At 29.2% G+C, this 16536-nt stretch overlaps 1 protein-coding gene across 1 annotated transcript; it reads right to left on the bottom strand.

Annotated features, from left to right (window-relative positions):
* Window positions 1-4318: 4318 nt before the first annotated feature.
* On the bottom strand, window positions 4319-5512 carry LOC133797098 (uncharacterized). The gene has a single exon (XM_062234894.1). It carries the CDS (start codon window positions 5411-5413, stop codon window positions 4700-4702), a length of 714 nt encoding a protein of 237 aa, XP_062090878.1. The 5' UTR covers window positions 5414-5512; the 3' UTR covers window positions 4319-4699.
* Window positions 5513-16536: the final 11024 nt, after the last annotated feature.

Below are 16536 nucleotides of genomic sequence, written 5' to 3'. Positions count from 1 at the left end.
TGAAGAGCAAAAGTATCGATCTAGGATAATTAACATGCCAAATTTTGATCTACATTTTGTCTGCTTTTAAGAACAAGTGCATTTGGATTATTATATTTATATATATATTTTTTTATATAGAAAGCATTTGGATTATTTTTGCTATTATTCAAATGCTTTTTTTTACTTGAAAAAAAAGGAAATAAGTGCTTAAATCTTTTTGCTCCATTAAATCAGTCGAAGTCTCATCAACCATAAAAGTAGTGGAGCTCTTCCTTTTCGTTTTTTGTCCTATATATACATTATATTTGTGGAAAAGCAAAACATATATAATTTGTTTATCCACGAGTGTTTGCTTACATATAGGGAAATTTTTATGTTGGATATTAATGAATATTCAAGAATCTACTATTTGCACTTATATATATATATTAAATTATACTAGATACAAATAACGTGCAATATGCACGTTTGTTTAGTTTTATTTATATAGTTTATTGATTATTTTTATTAAATTTATATTAATGTCATATAAATTTCAAATAAATATCCAATTTTAATAAAATAATTTATTTATTTTAGTTTAAGTTTATATTTGTTCTAATTTTTGAATTTGGAGGTGACAACAAGAGATTATATATTATATGTTTAATATAATATTAAATATTATAAGTAGATTTTAAATTTTAGTTTCTTGCTAGTTTTTTTTTATTTTTAAAAATTTGTTACTAATTTACAATAGATTATATTATATGTTTAATATGATATTATTTTAATAAGTGAGTTTAAGTTTAATTAAATTTTATTTAAATTATAAAATATATGATTTTATTATTTTTAAATAATTATCATTGTAAAATATCTAAAAAATATCTTTTTTTAATTTTTTAATTATTTATTATTTTTAAATAATTATCATTTTAAAATATCTAAAAAATATCATATTTTTATTTTTTAATTATTTATTATTTTTAAATAATTATCATTGTAAAATATCTCAAAAAGTATATTATTTTAATTTTTTAATTATTTATTTTATTTTATTTAAGTTTAAGTGTTTACAAACTACCGTTAAGTATAAGAATATTATCTTAAATATAAGAATATTCCGTTAAAGTTAACATTAAGAAATAAAAAACCGTTAACATTAAGAAATAAAAAACCGTTAAAACAAAAAATTTCCGTTATCTAGACACTTATTATATAGAAGAGATATATAGGAATGAAGGTACATTTTCTTTTTTGATAAAGAAATGAAGGCACATTTACAAATAATGAAACGAAATGGTTAATATCATATATTGGAGCCCCTGATTGATTCATGCAACAGTTGAATCAAAATCATCATGTGACAGCTTATAAAAATATAAATATCTGTCAAAATCAAACGGTCGATATCAATTACCAAAGCTAAGGCATGTGTGATCTTCAACCAAGCTTCCTTTTAACAATTTGAAACATATAAAGTAATTCACAATCAATAATACAAGAAAGAATTGAATCGCGTAATTGTTTTGTACACATATATGGATGAATAATGTCTTTGGACATATAATCATTTAATTGAAATTACCAATCTATGTGTATATATAACTTCTTTAAAATGATGCATAGTGAGAGATGGAGAGAGAGAGAGTGTGTCTTATTAATTAATTAGTGCTTGAGAGAGACTTTTCTTGAATCATAGATCGAGGACACTCTACATTTACATTATACATCACAATCTCTCACCCACTCTTATTAGTTTGTTAGGGACCCTAGTTTTCTCTTCTCAGTTTCTTTTTCCTTTCATACCCCTTCAAGATCTAGGCAGCCAACAATATTATCTTTAATATTATATATAAATGATATTATTTACTTAGTGTTTTTTAGGCTCAATTATTTAGTAATATATATATATATCCACTGATTGATTTCGGCTATAGATAATTGGAATTTCGTTATTTAATGATAATAATTGCCATATACATATATATACATATATTACTAAGAAAAATATACATATATAAATAGAGATTATAGACAATGTTGAAATACTCCAAACAATATTCATATTTTCCCAATCTTTTCCAATGATAATCTATTCCTTTTTGTTTTAAAAATAGTATTGAATTCTCAAAAATCTCAACTGTTTTGCTTACATTAATGTTCGTACGTTAATTAGATATAGCACAATTTGTTTCTAACCAACTGTTCCCTATTTATATCTCTATTTGGGTCTTTCTAAAATACCCAATGTTTTCAATTGAGTAAAAATAAAAAATAAACAGATCATATCATCATTTTGTATAAAAAAAAATTGACCCAATACATGTCTACCACACATATCATTACTTATTTTATTATTAGGATGAGAATGCGCAAGGTAAAAAAAAATGCAAGATGAAAGAGAAAACAATATAATTAATACTTAATAGGGTAAATACTCATTTGTTACATATGTTTTATCGAAATATAAATTTACTATACTTTGTTTCTGATAATTATCAATCGGTGTCTTATATTTGTAAAAATTATATAGTTTGGTACTCCTCATGCATTTAAATTTTTAATATTCTCAGATTACCTCTCAATGCGATTTATTTTATTTTTAAATAATTTAAATATATTTTCAGAATTCATAAAATAAAAAATATTTTTAATTAAAACTTAAAAAAGAAATTATAATTACCAATGCTTTTTTCTTAAAGGGGGGTGTGGGTTAGGAAAGGTCAAACCCTTCTCCTCCTCACATTGATGGAAGAGAGGTATGGTCCATATGGACCAGTTCATGAGCTATAATTACAACTTTTACCAAGCCAAATCTCCATACTTTTATTTATTTGGAATACATATTTTTTGAGGGAATATTTATGTTGTCATTTTATTAGGGGAAGAATTATATTTTAATTAAGGGTTGCTGATTGATGTAATCAGTTATTACGATAAGAAAACTTTGCATTAGGCTTGATAAAGTACACGCATTAAATTAAATAGAGAAAAATGTTAAAAAAATTAGATGTGTGAATGTGACCACATAATGTAATAAGATCGATTATGTAGATTTAATTTGTGTGGTGGATACACACTAGTAGTATATATCTATGAAAAACATCACAAGTGCGCACCCTATAATATAACAATATACATATATCTTCCGCTTGTAAATATAATTGAAACAAATAAAGTAACAACAAATAAGGTTTCTATAAAATTTGTCAAAAAGAAAAGTACCTATAAAAACAACAAAATTAAAAGAAAAGATATAGATGATAGGGGAAAAATCGATTCCTCCTAATTCCATATATATATATCCCCATTAAATGCATCACGTATACGTATATACATTGCGAGGTTTATATATATTAATTGTCATTTTTTCACTAATTAGCTAATTAATTTCGAATAGTAAGTGCCAAAAATTTGATTAAATATTTGTACATGAATCAAAACATCAAATTTGTACGAGAGTGATTTTAGTACTAATAAATAAGCTTTTTAGAGGTACAATTACTGCAATGCCCTTCTTGATGATGGCCAAAGTTAATAAATACCCAAATTAATGTAACAGCTGGCGATTGATGTATACATAGATCCAACTTCTTAGCAAACATCATGATATATATATATACATATACATATACATAATAATATATATATATATAAGTTATGAAAGAAGACTATATATATATGTAAATAGGGCGCGGTATTATTATTGAAGAAAGGATCTTGCTCTTTCGTTCTTAAGGCAGGGTCATTTCGACATTTAATTAATAATAGGAAGAAAATGAACAAGAACCACTAATAGTCCATGTATTTCACTTTCAAAAAGAGACCACTATAGAGACAAACCTCTCAAACCTAATAAATCCAAACCCCTAACCCACCAACCTCGCTCTCACTAAAAAAATTCCACACACGAACCGAACACAACGCTCTCTGTAAAGCTACCCATGGAATTAGTCGTAGTATACTTCTACTTGTTATTCAGAATATATATATAATAAGCTTTATTTCAGCTTTATTAAAAGAAGAGAACGTTCAAACCCTTTTTCTTTTTTCGATCTTTTTTTCATAAGCGCGACAATATATTTTTAAGGAATTAAAAACATAAACAAAAAAGTGAAATAGATGTAGACAACATACATATACAGTTTGCCTTTTGTAAGCTTATACAAACGGGAATTATTATATACGAGCTTAGATTCTAATTTAGTCAACATAATTGGATTATTAAGCGCTGCATGTATTTAATTTCTAGCTAGGTTCCTATATATATGACTTTATAGCATTCAAAAAATAGTCGGCAGCACCATATATAGAATTCAAGGAATTAAAAACTTGATTTCACATGATGAAGTAAATTAAAATAAGAGTGACATTCATTTATATATCTGTAATTAATTAGATAATTTACAAGGCCATATGTGACTATATATATAGTGAAAGATGTAGTCTATGACCCCAAAAAATTAAAAGCACATCACCATCATCAAACCATATATGGATCGATCACTACTCCAGGTCGACGGAGGCGCTAGCTGTGGCGATATATAGGTGTAACAAACTAATTCATTATAGTTCACACCCTTCTGGGAAAAAGAAGATAAAAGTTGAAGGGGAAAAACAAAAAACCACCATTGGTCAAATTAATTCACACTCATGTTTTTTTTCTTTGTAACGTACACGTACGTATATGATCAAATTATAAGTAATATAAATATATATGCGATGATTATTATCAACCGTAGACCTGAGATCGAGCCGGGGTGCCTTGCATCTTAAGATTCCTGTAGAACCTTTTAATGAAGTCGTCAGCCTTAGAATCCACCTGCGTGTCACCTCCCTCGTAGTTCAACGGAAAAGGTGAGTCCGTTATTCTCAACTGCTTCATCCCCATCGGACTCTTTCCGAACCCCGGCAACGTCACTAACGGCGACGCCTCCACCGTGGACGACGGATATATATGACTACTGTTGTTGTTATGGTTCATGTTGTACATCTCGAACAGAACCTTTTGGACGGCGTTAACGGTGTTGGAAACGTCGTCGTAATCGTAATTAGTATTATTGGCACCAGATGACTTGGTGAAGTAATGGTGTTTGTTACTGCGCTTGTTGAAGTGACCAAAAGTTTTGTACAAGTTGTTAAAGGCGGCGGGGCTGTTGCTGCAGCTGAACTCATACTCCCTTGGCGAGATGAAGGAAACGGCGTCGTTTGAGCGGCAACCAAAGCCGCCGCCGGTGGAGATTGAAGAGGAGGAGAAGGTGGCGTGGTTGAGGACGAAGTTTTGAGCTAGGGCCTTTCCGGCTAGCTTCCCTCGCTTCATGAGCATATGAAACTCAACCATGATCTTGCTCTTTGATAATCCTTTCCTCATCATTATAAACACTACTCTTACTATGTTCCATAGTTTCTTTGCCACCACTGAAGTACTTGCTTCTATTTGATCCATTTCTTCTTCTTCTTTTTAATAAGATTTGTTTGTTTGTAGTTTAGAGAGAGAGAGAGAGAGACTAATTACAAGTGGTTTTGATTGGGATGAGAACAAGAGAGATGGTGGTGAGAGGTATATAAAGGGCTAGAAAATAATTAATTATTAATTAAAGATTAAAGATCAATTATATATCTAAGTAAGGGAAATTGTTCGACTCATTACTCTAGCGCGTGTGCATGGTTACAATCTTTGTCTAAAAAGTTGAGTAAAGCAATAAAGAAGACGGAGTTGTACACTTGAATAGAATAGAAGCACCACGCGCGTTTTGAAAGCAAGTGGTGATAAAGTATAATATGGTGTGAATAAATTAATGAGATTTTCTTTTTCTAAAATTAAAATAGTCACAAATCACAATATTGTGTTGTTTGTGTGGAAGTGGAATTGACATTGTGGTGGAGACTGGAAATTACTAGAAGGTCCCTATGTATCTCCATATAGATATAGAAGAGAATTATTATTTGGGGTTGGGGGGTTCAATGATTAGGAGGAAGTAGATATTTTGGAGCTTAGCATATTTTAATAAAATCCCAAATTTAGCCCTTTTGCCGTAGAGACTAAGGTACTCATCGATGACTATTACATCCCTCGTATACCGTGCTAAATTCTTGGAGCTCCAACTCCTAACCTTAAATTTTGATTTCTTACCTGTTAAGGTCAGATTATTATTCTTTTATTCCTTGCTTTCATGTATAAATTCTAAAAAGAAAAAGTAAATTCTTTAACAGGGCATAGAGAGGTGTCGAATTAGTCAATAATATAAAGGTTAGACTTGATTATTTACTATTTTTACGTTGTTGTTTAATTAATAACGACAACATATTAGGGTGAGCTTACTATAAATGTATAACGAATGTGTGTAATTTTCAGCGATGTAAATAATAATTTGATAATTTATAAATGATAAAAAAATATGAGAATCAGTTAATATTTTTTTTTATTATATCTGTTCTACATTAAAAGTGTGTAAATAAAGTAAATTGTTGATTTTAACGTAATATACTTTTAAAATTAATTAAAAATAAATATTTATTAATTATATTAATATAAATTCAAATTTAAATATTATAAAATATTATTATAATAATATATACTACAAAACTAAATATTAAATAATTATATTAATATAAATTTAAATGTTATAAAATATTATTATTATAATAATGTATTCTTTTATATATATATATATAATATTCTTTCTTTATTTAAAATTTATATGATAATGATACAAATTTAATAAAAATAATTAATAAATTCTATAAGTAAAAGCATATTACATTTGTATCTAGTATGATGGTACACAATTTCATAATCAAAACTGTATTTTATCTTATTTTCATTCCAAACTTGACTACAATATAACATTACTTGTTACTTAGTTTGAATAATATACACATACAATCATTTCCATATATTTTTGCTCTTTGTTTTTCAAATCAGTAAAATTATCAAATTTGAATCGGTATATATATATTATATATAAGTAATATTTTTTACCAAACATCTATGGGGTCATTAGTTTAATTATTTTACTACCCATTAGTAATTACTTTTAGCTGATTAAACGAAATTGATGCTTAATAATATTAAATTAAGCCCGATACTAAAATAATTAATATATGGAGAGCTAATAATGCAGTTTTATATATATATATATAAATACAATTGGGTTATGAAGTAATTTCCATTTTAAAATAATATTAATAATAATAGTTGTAGCTTGGGTGAACAGGAGTTCAATTTGACTTGTGAGTCCAAAACTACGAAATTTCCAAGTTTCTTAATAAATACAAGTTGGACACAGAAAGCTATTGTGGTGGGGATACAAACTCTAAATTTTTAGAGACCAGGAAAAACATCTTCTCTACCACCTTTTGACTCTTTATAAATTATATAATATTTGCTAGTGAAAGCCTACAGGTCTCATCTCTCTCATGGTTATTAATTTTTAATTATTTGCACAAACTAATTTATTCAGTATCAAGCTCAAAAAATATATTATATTAATTACCAAATATATAATAATAAACAAGGAAGGGAAAAAAAAAAAAGCATACCGGACATTCTAAACGTGGTAATTTATGACAGTGATTTTACTTTTCCAGTTAATTAATTTGTTTTCATATATGATCGATGATTAAAAAACACGGATTTAAATCTATTTTAAGGCTTTTTAATTTGTTTGGACAAGAAAGAAACAAATTAATCTAGTAATTAATATTACTTCATATTCTATTTGGAACTAGGTAGTTAAATATTAATATCCGTCTATAAACTTATAATGGAATAAATTAACTTTATGTAGTACTATATTAATTTTAAATATATATTATTATTTATATGTTAATAAAGTTTAGAAATTGGTTTATTTTATGTGGGTTTATTTTGAGTGGGTTAAATTGTGTATAAAAGTGTTATTAAATGATTCTTAATTAGAATTTAATTAAATTTTTGTATAATTTTTTAACTTTTTAGTTAATATTTATACTTATAAGAAAATAAAAATTAACATTAAAATTAATTGAAGAAACATCTAACAAAATACAATAGAACATTATTACAAACTTAAAACATTACAATAAAAAATTAGAAACTTATACATATATTAAAAGTAAAATTCAAACACACTAAACATCAAATCAAAACAATAACATAAATCTGAAAGAAGTGAGATAAATTAAGATAATAATTTGAAAAATAATCTCTTTAATTGTGAGATGATCGGTCTTTATCTTGAGCTCTATAGTATTATTGTCTTGTAATTAATTAATAACTTTATTTTTATTAAAATAATTAATTTGATATAATAATTATATGATGATTTTAGTAAAATAATATAATAATAAAAAGAATATTATATTTTATTAAGAGAATAATTTTATAATAAAGATTTTTTTTTTAATTTTTAATGTTGTAATTGAAATGAAAAGATATATAACAATTTATAGCAAATTTAATGATATGATTTGAGATGGTCAGTACTTATAAACACAGTTTACTACCATACAAACTAAGTATGAAAACTATGATTATAACCGTGCGAAAGGCATGCTTTAATCACAAGCCCTAGGGTTTGGACAGAAAGAGAAAGAGAAAGAGATTAATGAGAGTGGACGTAGCCAGCGTGACAAGGTTGACAGGAATGAATAACAGCACCTACTTTATGGACACGTGGCAGTCTACTATAGGTCAAGTTGCATCTCTCGCCGCTCTTCTTCGATATTAAGATCCAAACGTTACGTCTCGTGTTTTTTTTTTTTTTTTGGTTACATTGAGATTAAGTGCATAAATACAAGCCAAGCCAGCCACCATCCATGTGTGGTTCGGCCCCTATAGCAGCCTTTTTAATTTAACTACAATTTAATTCGAAATTTTTCTTCTCCGTGATATACATAAATATACGAATAAATTCATGTGTTCATATATATTATGCACCTGTAGATATTTTTTTCTTCTTTTTCTTATATAAAGTACATATAAATATATATGTGCTGTAATTAATAAATAAAATCTCTATGAGGCTAACTATATTGGTGCTTTAATTAAGGCCGGAAGGAACATTTGAGTCAAAGTTGAACGTTAGCTAGCAGCTAAGGCCACCTGAAATTATAATATTTATTAATTATTGTATGAAGCAAACAAAACTTTTTCTAAGAATGGGTCAATATCTTCGTAACTAAGGCTATAGGAGTTTGCCCTAATCATTAGAAAGCACAAAGCAACTGGTAATAAAAGATTCTTGCAGAATCAATTACGTACTGTCTAGTACTAGTACTGCTCTGAAAACTCAATTGTTTCGCCCTGATCTTGCCCCATAAACGCTAACAATTTTTATTCTCTTTTAAGAGTTATTAATTTTATGATACATTGTTGGGTTTATTATGTATATATATAAACTAATAAACAATATATAATTATACTAATATACATACAGAAATGTTATTGGGAGTTAGGTGCTATGTTTACATGTCCATGTACTAAGAGAAATCATAGCACGTGGTTTCCGCATGCATGCAGAGACTTGAAAAAGGGGGAAACACAAAAGAGAAAAACCATTATAGACACTTCTGCATTATTATTATTATTTCTCACTCCTTTCCGCCATTTCATGCAATATTATTAGTGAAAATGATTGGAGGCAATAACCTACTCTTGTAGGCCATTGGTGAGTATAAATATATATATGCATTTTATTTGTACAAAACAACTTTTTTTTAAGGAAAAAAAAGTACTGTTTGTGGTACTATGTGTATTTATAGTATAATTGGTTCTAGAAGTTTCAGTTCTTATAGGCTTTTAAGCTGGCAATGCATGTGGCTTGTTTGGAGAGGATGATTCATGTACACTATTGTAACTAAAATCTTTTCTCTATTAGAAAATATAATTTAAAAAAAAAAAGAAATCTTGCCGTGAATATTGGATCTATTGGGATGAAATAACTTTTCTAGTTTAAAGATTTCAACGTATATGTAAGAGTGTTGGTATTTGATACTTTAAGATGTTCAATATTATATGATTTGATACCTTATAATTTATTAACAATACCTTAAAATACTTATTAAATTTAAATATATGTAATTCGATATTGATGACTCGATATTAAATTGTATCAATATCGATACGACACCTCCTTATAATACTCCTTATAATATGACACCTTATAATATGACACTGAGCACCACTGATACCGATTATGTTTATGTAAAAGTTCGTAGCTAAAGCTAATATTATTGCTTCTAGAAGTTGAAACATGTATGATTAATCAGTGAGAGGAAAAGGAAAATTTAAAGCTGATGGAACCTAAAGCCATCTGTCATACAATAGTTGGATGTTCAGTTGTGGTAATCCTCAAGGTTTGTGAATTGTGATTGAGCACACCTTTTGGTTGGCCACACGCAAGAGCTAGCTAGGGCCACATATATAACTAATTGATATGCAGCTTAATTAGTGCATTTTCTCTCATTTGTATGAATATATATAATAATATTGCATGTTTATGGATATCGTTACAATGAATTTACTTTCCAATTATATATGCCCCAAAATCTTCATTAAAAAAAAAGGTCTTAAAGAGAATGGACCATCATATGTGCTACATATCTTAACTCAAGATGTTACTCCATTTAACAATTCAGGGAAAGAAAAAAAAAAGGCATTAATTAGCTATGGTATGAGACAACAAATACGACAAGAAATTGATACAACAAATTCAATCAAATAATGGAGTGAATTAATTATTTGTACTTTATAACTAAAGAAAGAAGATAGGGGAGAAAAATTGAAATGAGAATGAGGAGATAAAAATAACGTGAGTTATGGCCTTGTGAGAAAGAAAGTAAATAGAAAGATAGTGAAGGAAGTGTAATAAGGGAGAAGAGAGAGTGACAAGTGAGAAAAATGACAGAGCAAGTAAAGTTGGAAAATTGAGAAAAATGCTCACAAATGAGAGAATGCGGAAAGAAAAGGAAGGAAGAGAAAAATGTAATATACTTGATAGTATATTATTTAAAAAAAAAAAAAAAGTATAGTAATCCAAGAGAATGAGGAAACGAAAGTAATTAATGTAATGGGGACCATATTTTTGGATTAAATATTTGTTTTTAAATTATGTTGTTATATAATTAGTCATGTTTGGAAAATAAAAGATGATTGAATAAATTTTGTCATGTCATTTACTTATGTAATTATAAAAATAATTAATCAAACAATCTACTTAATTAATTTACCACGGCATATCATTAAGAAATTTAAGATAACATTATCATATTCAATCCATCCATATATATATCATGATTACGTCTCCATGTTAAATATCATTCATATAAGTAATACTAATATAATTAACTATTAGATATTCATAAGTAATTAATATTGATATAACTATTAAATATTAATTTATATATATAATTGGTAATAATACAAAGATTATTTTGTAAGAAAAACATAACTTATATAATACTTGAATAAACGCAATATGATAAATAAAATATTTATATCTACTAAATTAAAGATACATAAATATTATAATTATAAATAATATAATATAAATAACTTATAATATATATAACAATATTATAATTATAAATAATATAATATAAATAGCAATTATAATTAATTTACACAATAATTATAAAGAACAAAATTAAAAGCCGAGGCCTGTGTAACAAACAGTTTCCTTAAAACAGATTCGCCGCCTCTACGAGGTTTCGACGTTTATCTCCCAAGATACAACGGTGAACGAAAAGTAACTCAATTACTTCGCCGCCGAACCAAATATGCCCGAACTCTATCACACTAGAACAGATCTAAGAACTCTAAAGAGTAGAAATGAAAAAACAATATTGAAAATATATATATATCACAATCTTCAAAGGAAGACAAATATATATAAGTATAAGTTTTTGGTGTAAATAAAACTAAGGCATAAGATCTCTATATATAGGCTATTCTTGAGAGGCATTAACCACTCACAAAAAATGTGGGACAAACCTCAATTGTTTTTCTCATTCAAAATATCCAACAATCCCCCACATGAATGAAAAACCTGACTCAAGAAAAACCAACAGATGGTTTAGACCTAGGTGATAGAGTTCAACGTTAGAAACCCGCATAGGATAGGTAGGTGTTACCCTTTGAACCTTCCCTTGTGTAAGTATATTTACTTTACTGGCTGATCAGTAGACGCGATGTCTTTGAACTATTCTGCCGTTTGTGTAAACGATGATATACCACACACAGGAATCTTCCTAACATATATTGGTTCTCAAGATTATGTTCGTTTTGGCCCTGAACATTTCCCTGGTTCTGCAAGAGATATTCTAGGAATTGAGCCCTTATTCAATCCCTATAGAAGCGGCCCATCTTCTCTCTCACATAGGTGATTTTCTTAATTAAGAGTAACCCGTATTACTCTGCTCGACATTTTGACGCATAAGAAATCATTAAAAGCATAGCTTAACCTTTTCCTTACGGTTATCACTGTTTCATCATAGGAATGGACAATGAGGATAACCACCACAGTGATCCAACATAGTCTTTACAGTTTTAGTTGTCACTTTGAACCTAGATCTTGGGATCTCCAGTCAACTAGGTGGGGTGTCTACTGTATTGACCTTATTCATTCATGGGCTTTAGACCCATTCCCCTCGATGATTTTTCAACCAACTCTCTATTTAACTCTTTGGTTAGTGGATCCGCAATATTATCCTTTGACTTCACATAGTCAATAGAGATAACTCCAGTTGAGAGTAGTTGTCTAATGGTATTGTGTCTACGACGTATATGTCTAGACTTACCATTATACATATTATTATGCGCCCTACCAATTGCAGATTGACTATCGCAATGTATGCTAATAGCTGGCACTGGTTTAGGCCATTTTGGAATATCTTCTAAAAATTGACGAAGCCATTCAGCTTCTTTGCCACACTTGTCTAAGGCAATAAACTCAGATTCCATCGTGGATCTAGCTATTACCGTTTGTTTAGAAGATTTCCATGATACAATTGCACCACCGAGTGTAAACACATATCCACTTGTAGACTTTGAGTTTTTCATATCAGATATCCAATTAGCATCACAATACCCTTCAAGTACTGCTGGATATTTAGTATAGTGCAGCCCATAGCTACGAGTAAATCGTAAGTACCTAAGTACTCTTGTTATTCCTTTCCAGTGGTCAGACCCTGGATTACTCGTGTATCTACTCAGTTTACTAACTGCGTAGGCTATATCAGGTCTTGTACAACTCATTAAGTACATTAGACTTCCAATAATTCTAGAGTACTCTACCTGAGAGACACTCTCCCCTTTGTTCATGAAGCAATGTAGACTCGAATCTATAGGGGTTCTGGATACACCAGAATCTTCTTTGTTGAATTTCTCAAGAATTTTGTCCACATAATGTGACTGACTTAGAATGATCTTATCAGATGTCCTTGAGATATGAATCCCCAAAATGACATCTGCAAGACCCATATCTTTCATGTCAAATTTCGAGTTCAACATACTCTTGATAGATTTGATCATCTTATCACTGCTTCCAACAATGAGCATGTCATCTACGTAAAGACACAAAATGACATAGTCATTATCTGTTTCTTTAACATAAATACATTTATCGCATTCATTGATTTTGAAGCCATTTGCCAACATAGTTTGGTCAAATTTCTCATGCCATTGTTTTTGTGCTTGCTTTAAACCATATAAAGATTTCACCAATTTACATACTTTTCTTTCTTGACCTGGGGAGGAAAACCCATCGGGTTGTTCCATATAAATTTCTTCATTTAAATTCTCATTTAGAAAAGCAGTTTTCACATCCATTTGATGTACTTCAAGATTGCGTAACGCAGCAATAGCAAGTATCATCCTAATGGAATTTATTCTCGTCACAGGAGAATAAGTGTCAAAGTAATTAAGGCCTTCACGCTGCTTATAACCTTTAATTACAAGCCGTGCCTTGTACTTATCAATTGAACCATCATATTTCATTTTCCTTTTGAAAATCCATTTGGCCCCTAAAGGCTTACATCCTGGAGGAAGATCTACTAACTCCCAGGTGTGATTTTGAAGTATGGATTCAATCTCACTATTAATAGCATCTTTCCATAAAGAGCCTTGAGTGGAGTTCACAGCTTCATCAAAGCTTTGAGGTTCACCTTCTAGCAAATAGGTCAGAAAATCTGGACCAAAAGATTTTTCTGTTCTAATTCTTTTGCTACGTCTAGGTTCATCCTCACATTCTTGACTTTGATCCTGACTATTTTCAGCAATAGTCTCATATGTTCGTTTCAACGAACTTGAATCCTCTTTTGATCTAAGAGGAAATACGTGTTCAAAGAACGACGCATTTCTGGATTCTATTATCGTGTTTTTGTGTATGTCAGATATTTTAGACTCATACACCAAAAACCGATACGCACTACTATTATGTGCATAACCAATGAAAATGCAATCAATATTTTTTGGACCTATTTTTACCATTTTTGGTAAAGGTACAGCCACTTTGGCAAGACACCCCCATTCTCTTAAGTATTTGAAGGAAGGTTTCGTTCCTTTCCATAACTCGTAAGGGGTCTTATCTTCTTTATTTTTGGGTATCTTATTTAAAAGATAATTAGCTGATAAGATAGCTTCTCCCCACATGTTCTGCGGCAATCCAGAACTAATCAACATCGCATTCATCATCTCTTTCAATGTACGATTTTTCCGTTCAGCAATACCATTTTGCTGAGGTGAATAAGGTGCAGTGGTTTCATGGATGATTCCATTTTTTGCACAGAATTCACGAAATGGTGATTCATATTCACCACCTCGATCACTTCTCAACACCTTAATCTTTTTGTTAAGTTGATTCTCAACTTCGGTCTTATAGAGAACAAATTTCTCTATAGCCTCGTCTTTGCTTTTTAGCAAATACACATAGCAATATTTCGTGCTATCATCGACAAAAGTAATAAAATACTTATTGCCTCCCCTTGTTTGAACAAATTTTAAATCACATACATCGCTATGGATTAAATTTAGGGGTTCATTATTCCTTTCAATCGTTTTGAAGGAAGACCTTGTTAGTTTTGCCTCAACACAGGTTTCACACTTATGATTTGAATAAATGTGGAATTTTGGTATGTGATTCAAGTTAATTAATCTCCGTAGAGTATCATAATTAACATGTCCTAGTCTACCATGCCAAACATTGGAAGACTCAAGCAAGTAAGTAGAAGAGTTATTAACTTTAATGATAATTGGTTTAACAACCATTACACTGAGTTTAAACAACCCATCAGTTACATAATCCCTTCCCACATACATTCCACTTTTGGACAGAACAACTTTTTCTGACTCAAATACAATTCGGAATCCGTGTCTGTTCAACAGTGAACCAGACACTAGGTTTTTCCGGATCTCTGGTACGTACAGTACGTTGTTCAGAGTCAGCTCCTTTCCAGAAGTCATTTTTAGGATCACACTTCCTTGACCCGCAATTTTAGATGTGGCAGAATTTCCCATGAAAATCTTCTCGCCATTATCTACCTGTTCAAAAGTTTTGAACAGACTCTTGTCTGAGCATACATGCCGAGTGGCACCAGTATCAATTCACCACTCCATTGGGTTGGAATTGACTAGGTTTATCTTAGACACCATGGCTGATAGATTTATTAGATCAAACTTAAAGAAAATTCTTAGGTTAGCCTGGAAGGGTAAAAAACCCAACCATTCGTGGTCTAGCCTCTCGTAGAATATTTCTATTAAGTATTTATCCAGCCTCAAATATCTCTACTAGATAATTTCCAAAGAATACTAGAAGAAGGGTCTAGCCCCTGCCTCAGCAGTCTAGTTTCTTTGAAAATATTCAGTTCCCAGAACTTCTCTAGTGAGATTTAAGTTCAAACGAACTTTTCGCAATAACAATATCTTTCAATATATAGATATAGAAATATCACTAGTAGATATATTCAAATATTATATTTAAACAATAATCTTTTTTAAGATTGTAAGAAAAACATAACTTATATAATACTTGAATAAACGCAATATGATAAATACAATATTTATATCTACTAAATTAAAGATACATAAATATTATAATTATAAATAATACAATATAAATAACTTATAATATATATAACAATATAATATTATAATTATAAATAATATAATATAAATAACTTATAATATATATATATATAACAATATTATAATTATAAATAATATAATATAAATAACTTATAATATATATAACAATATTATAATTATAAATAATATAACATAAATAGCAATTATAATTAATTTACACAATAATTATAAAGAACAAAATTAAAAGCCGAGGCTTGTGTAACACACAGTTTCCTTAAAACAGATTCGCCGCCTCTACGAGGTTTCGACGTCTATCTCCCAGGATACAAAGGTGAACAACAAGTAACTCAATTACTTCGCCGCCGAACCAAATATGCCCGAACTCTATCACACTAGAACAGATCTAAGAACTCTAAAGAGTAGAAATGAAAAAACAATATTGAAAATATATATATCACAATCTTCAAAGGAAGACAAATATATATAAGTATAAGTTTTTGGTGTAA

This window comes from Humulus lupulus, chromosome 8 (assembly GCF_963169125.1).
Source record: "Humulus lupulus chromosome 8, drHumLupu1.1, whole genome shotgun sequence".
In the NCBI taxonomy this organism is placed as follows: Eukaryota; Viridiplantae; Streptophyta; class Magnoliopsida; order Rosales; family Cannabaceae; genus Humulus; species Humulus lupulus.
This window is presented reverse-complemented; position numbering and strand designations above follow the sequence as displayed.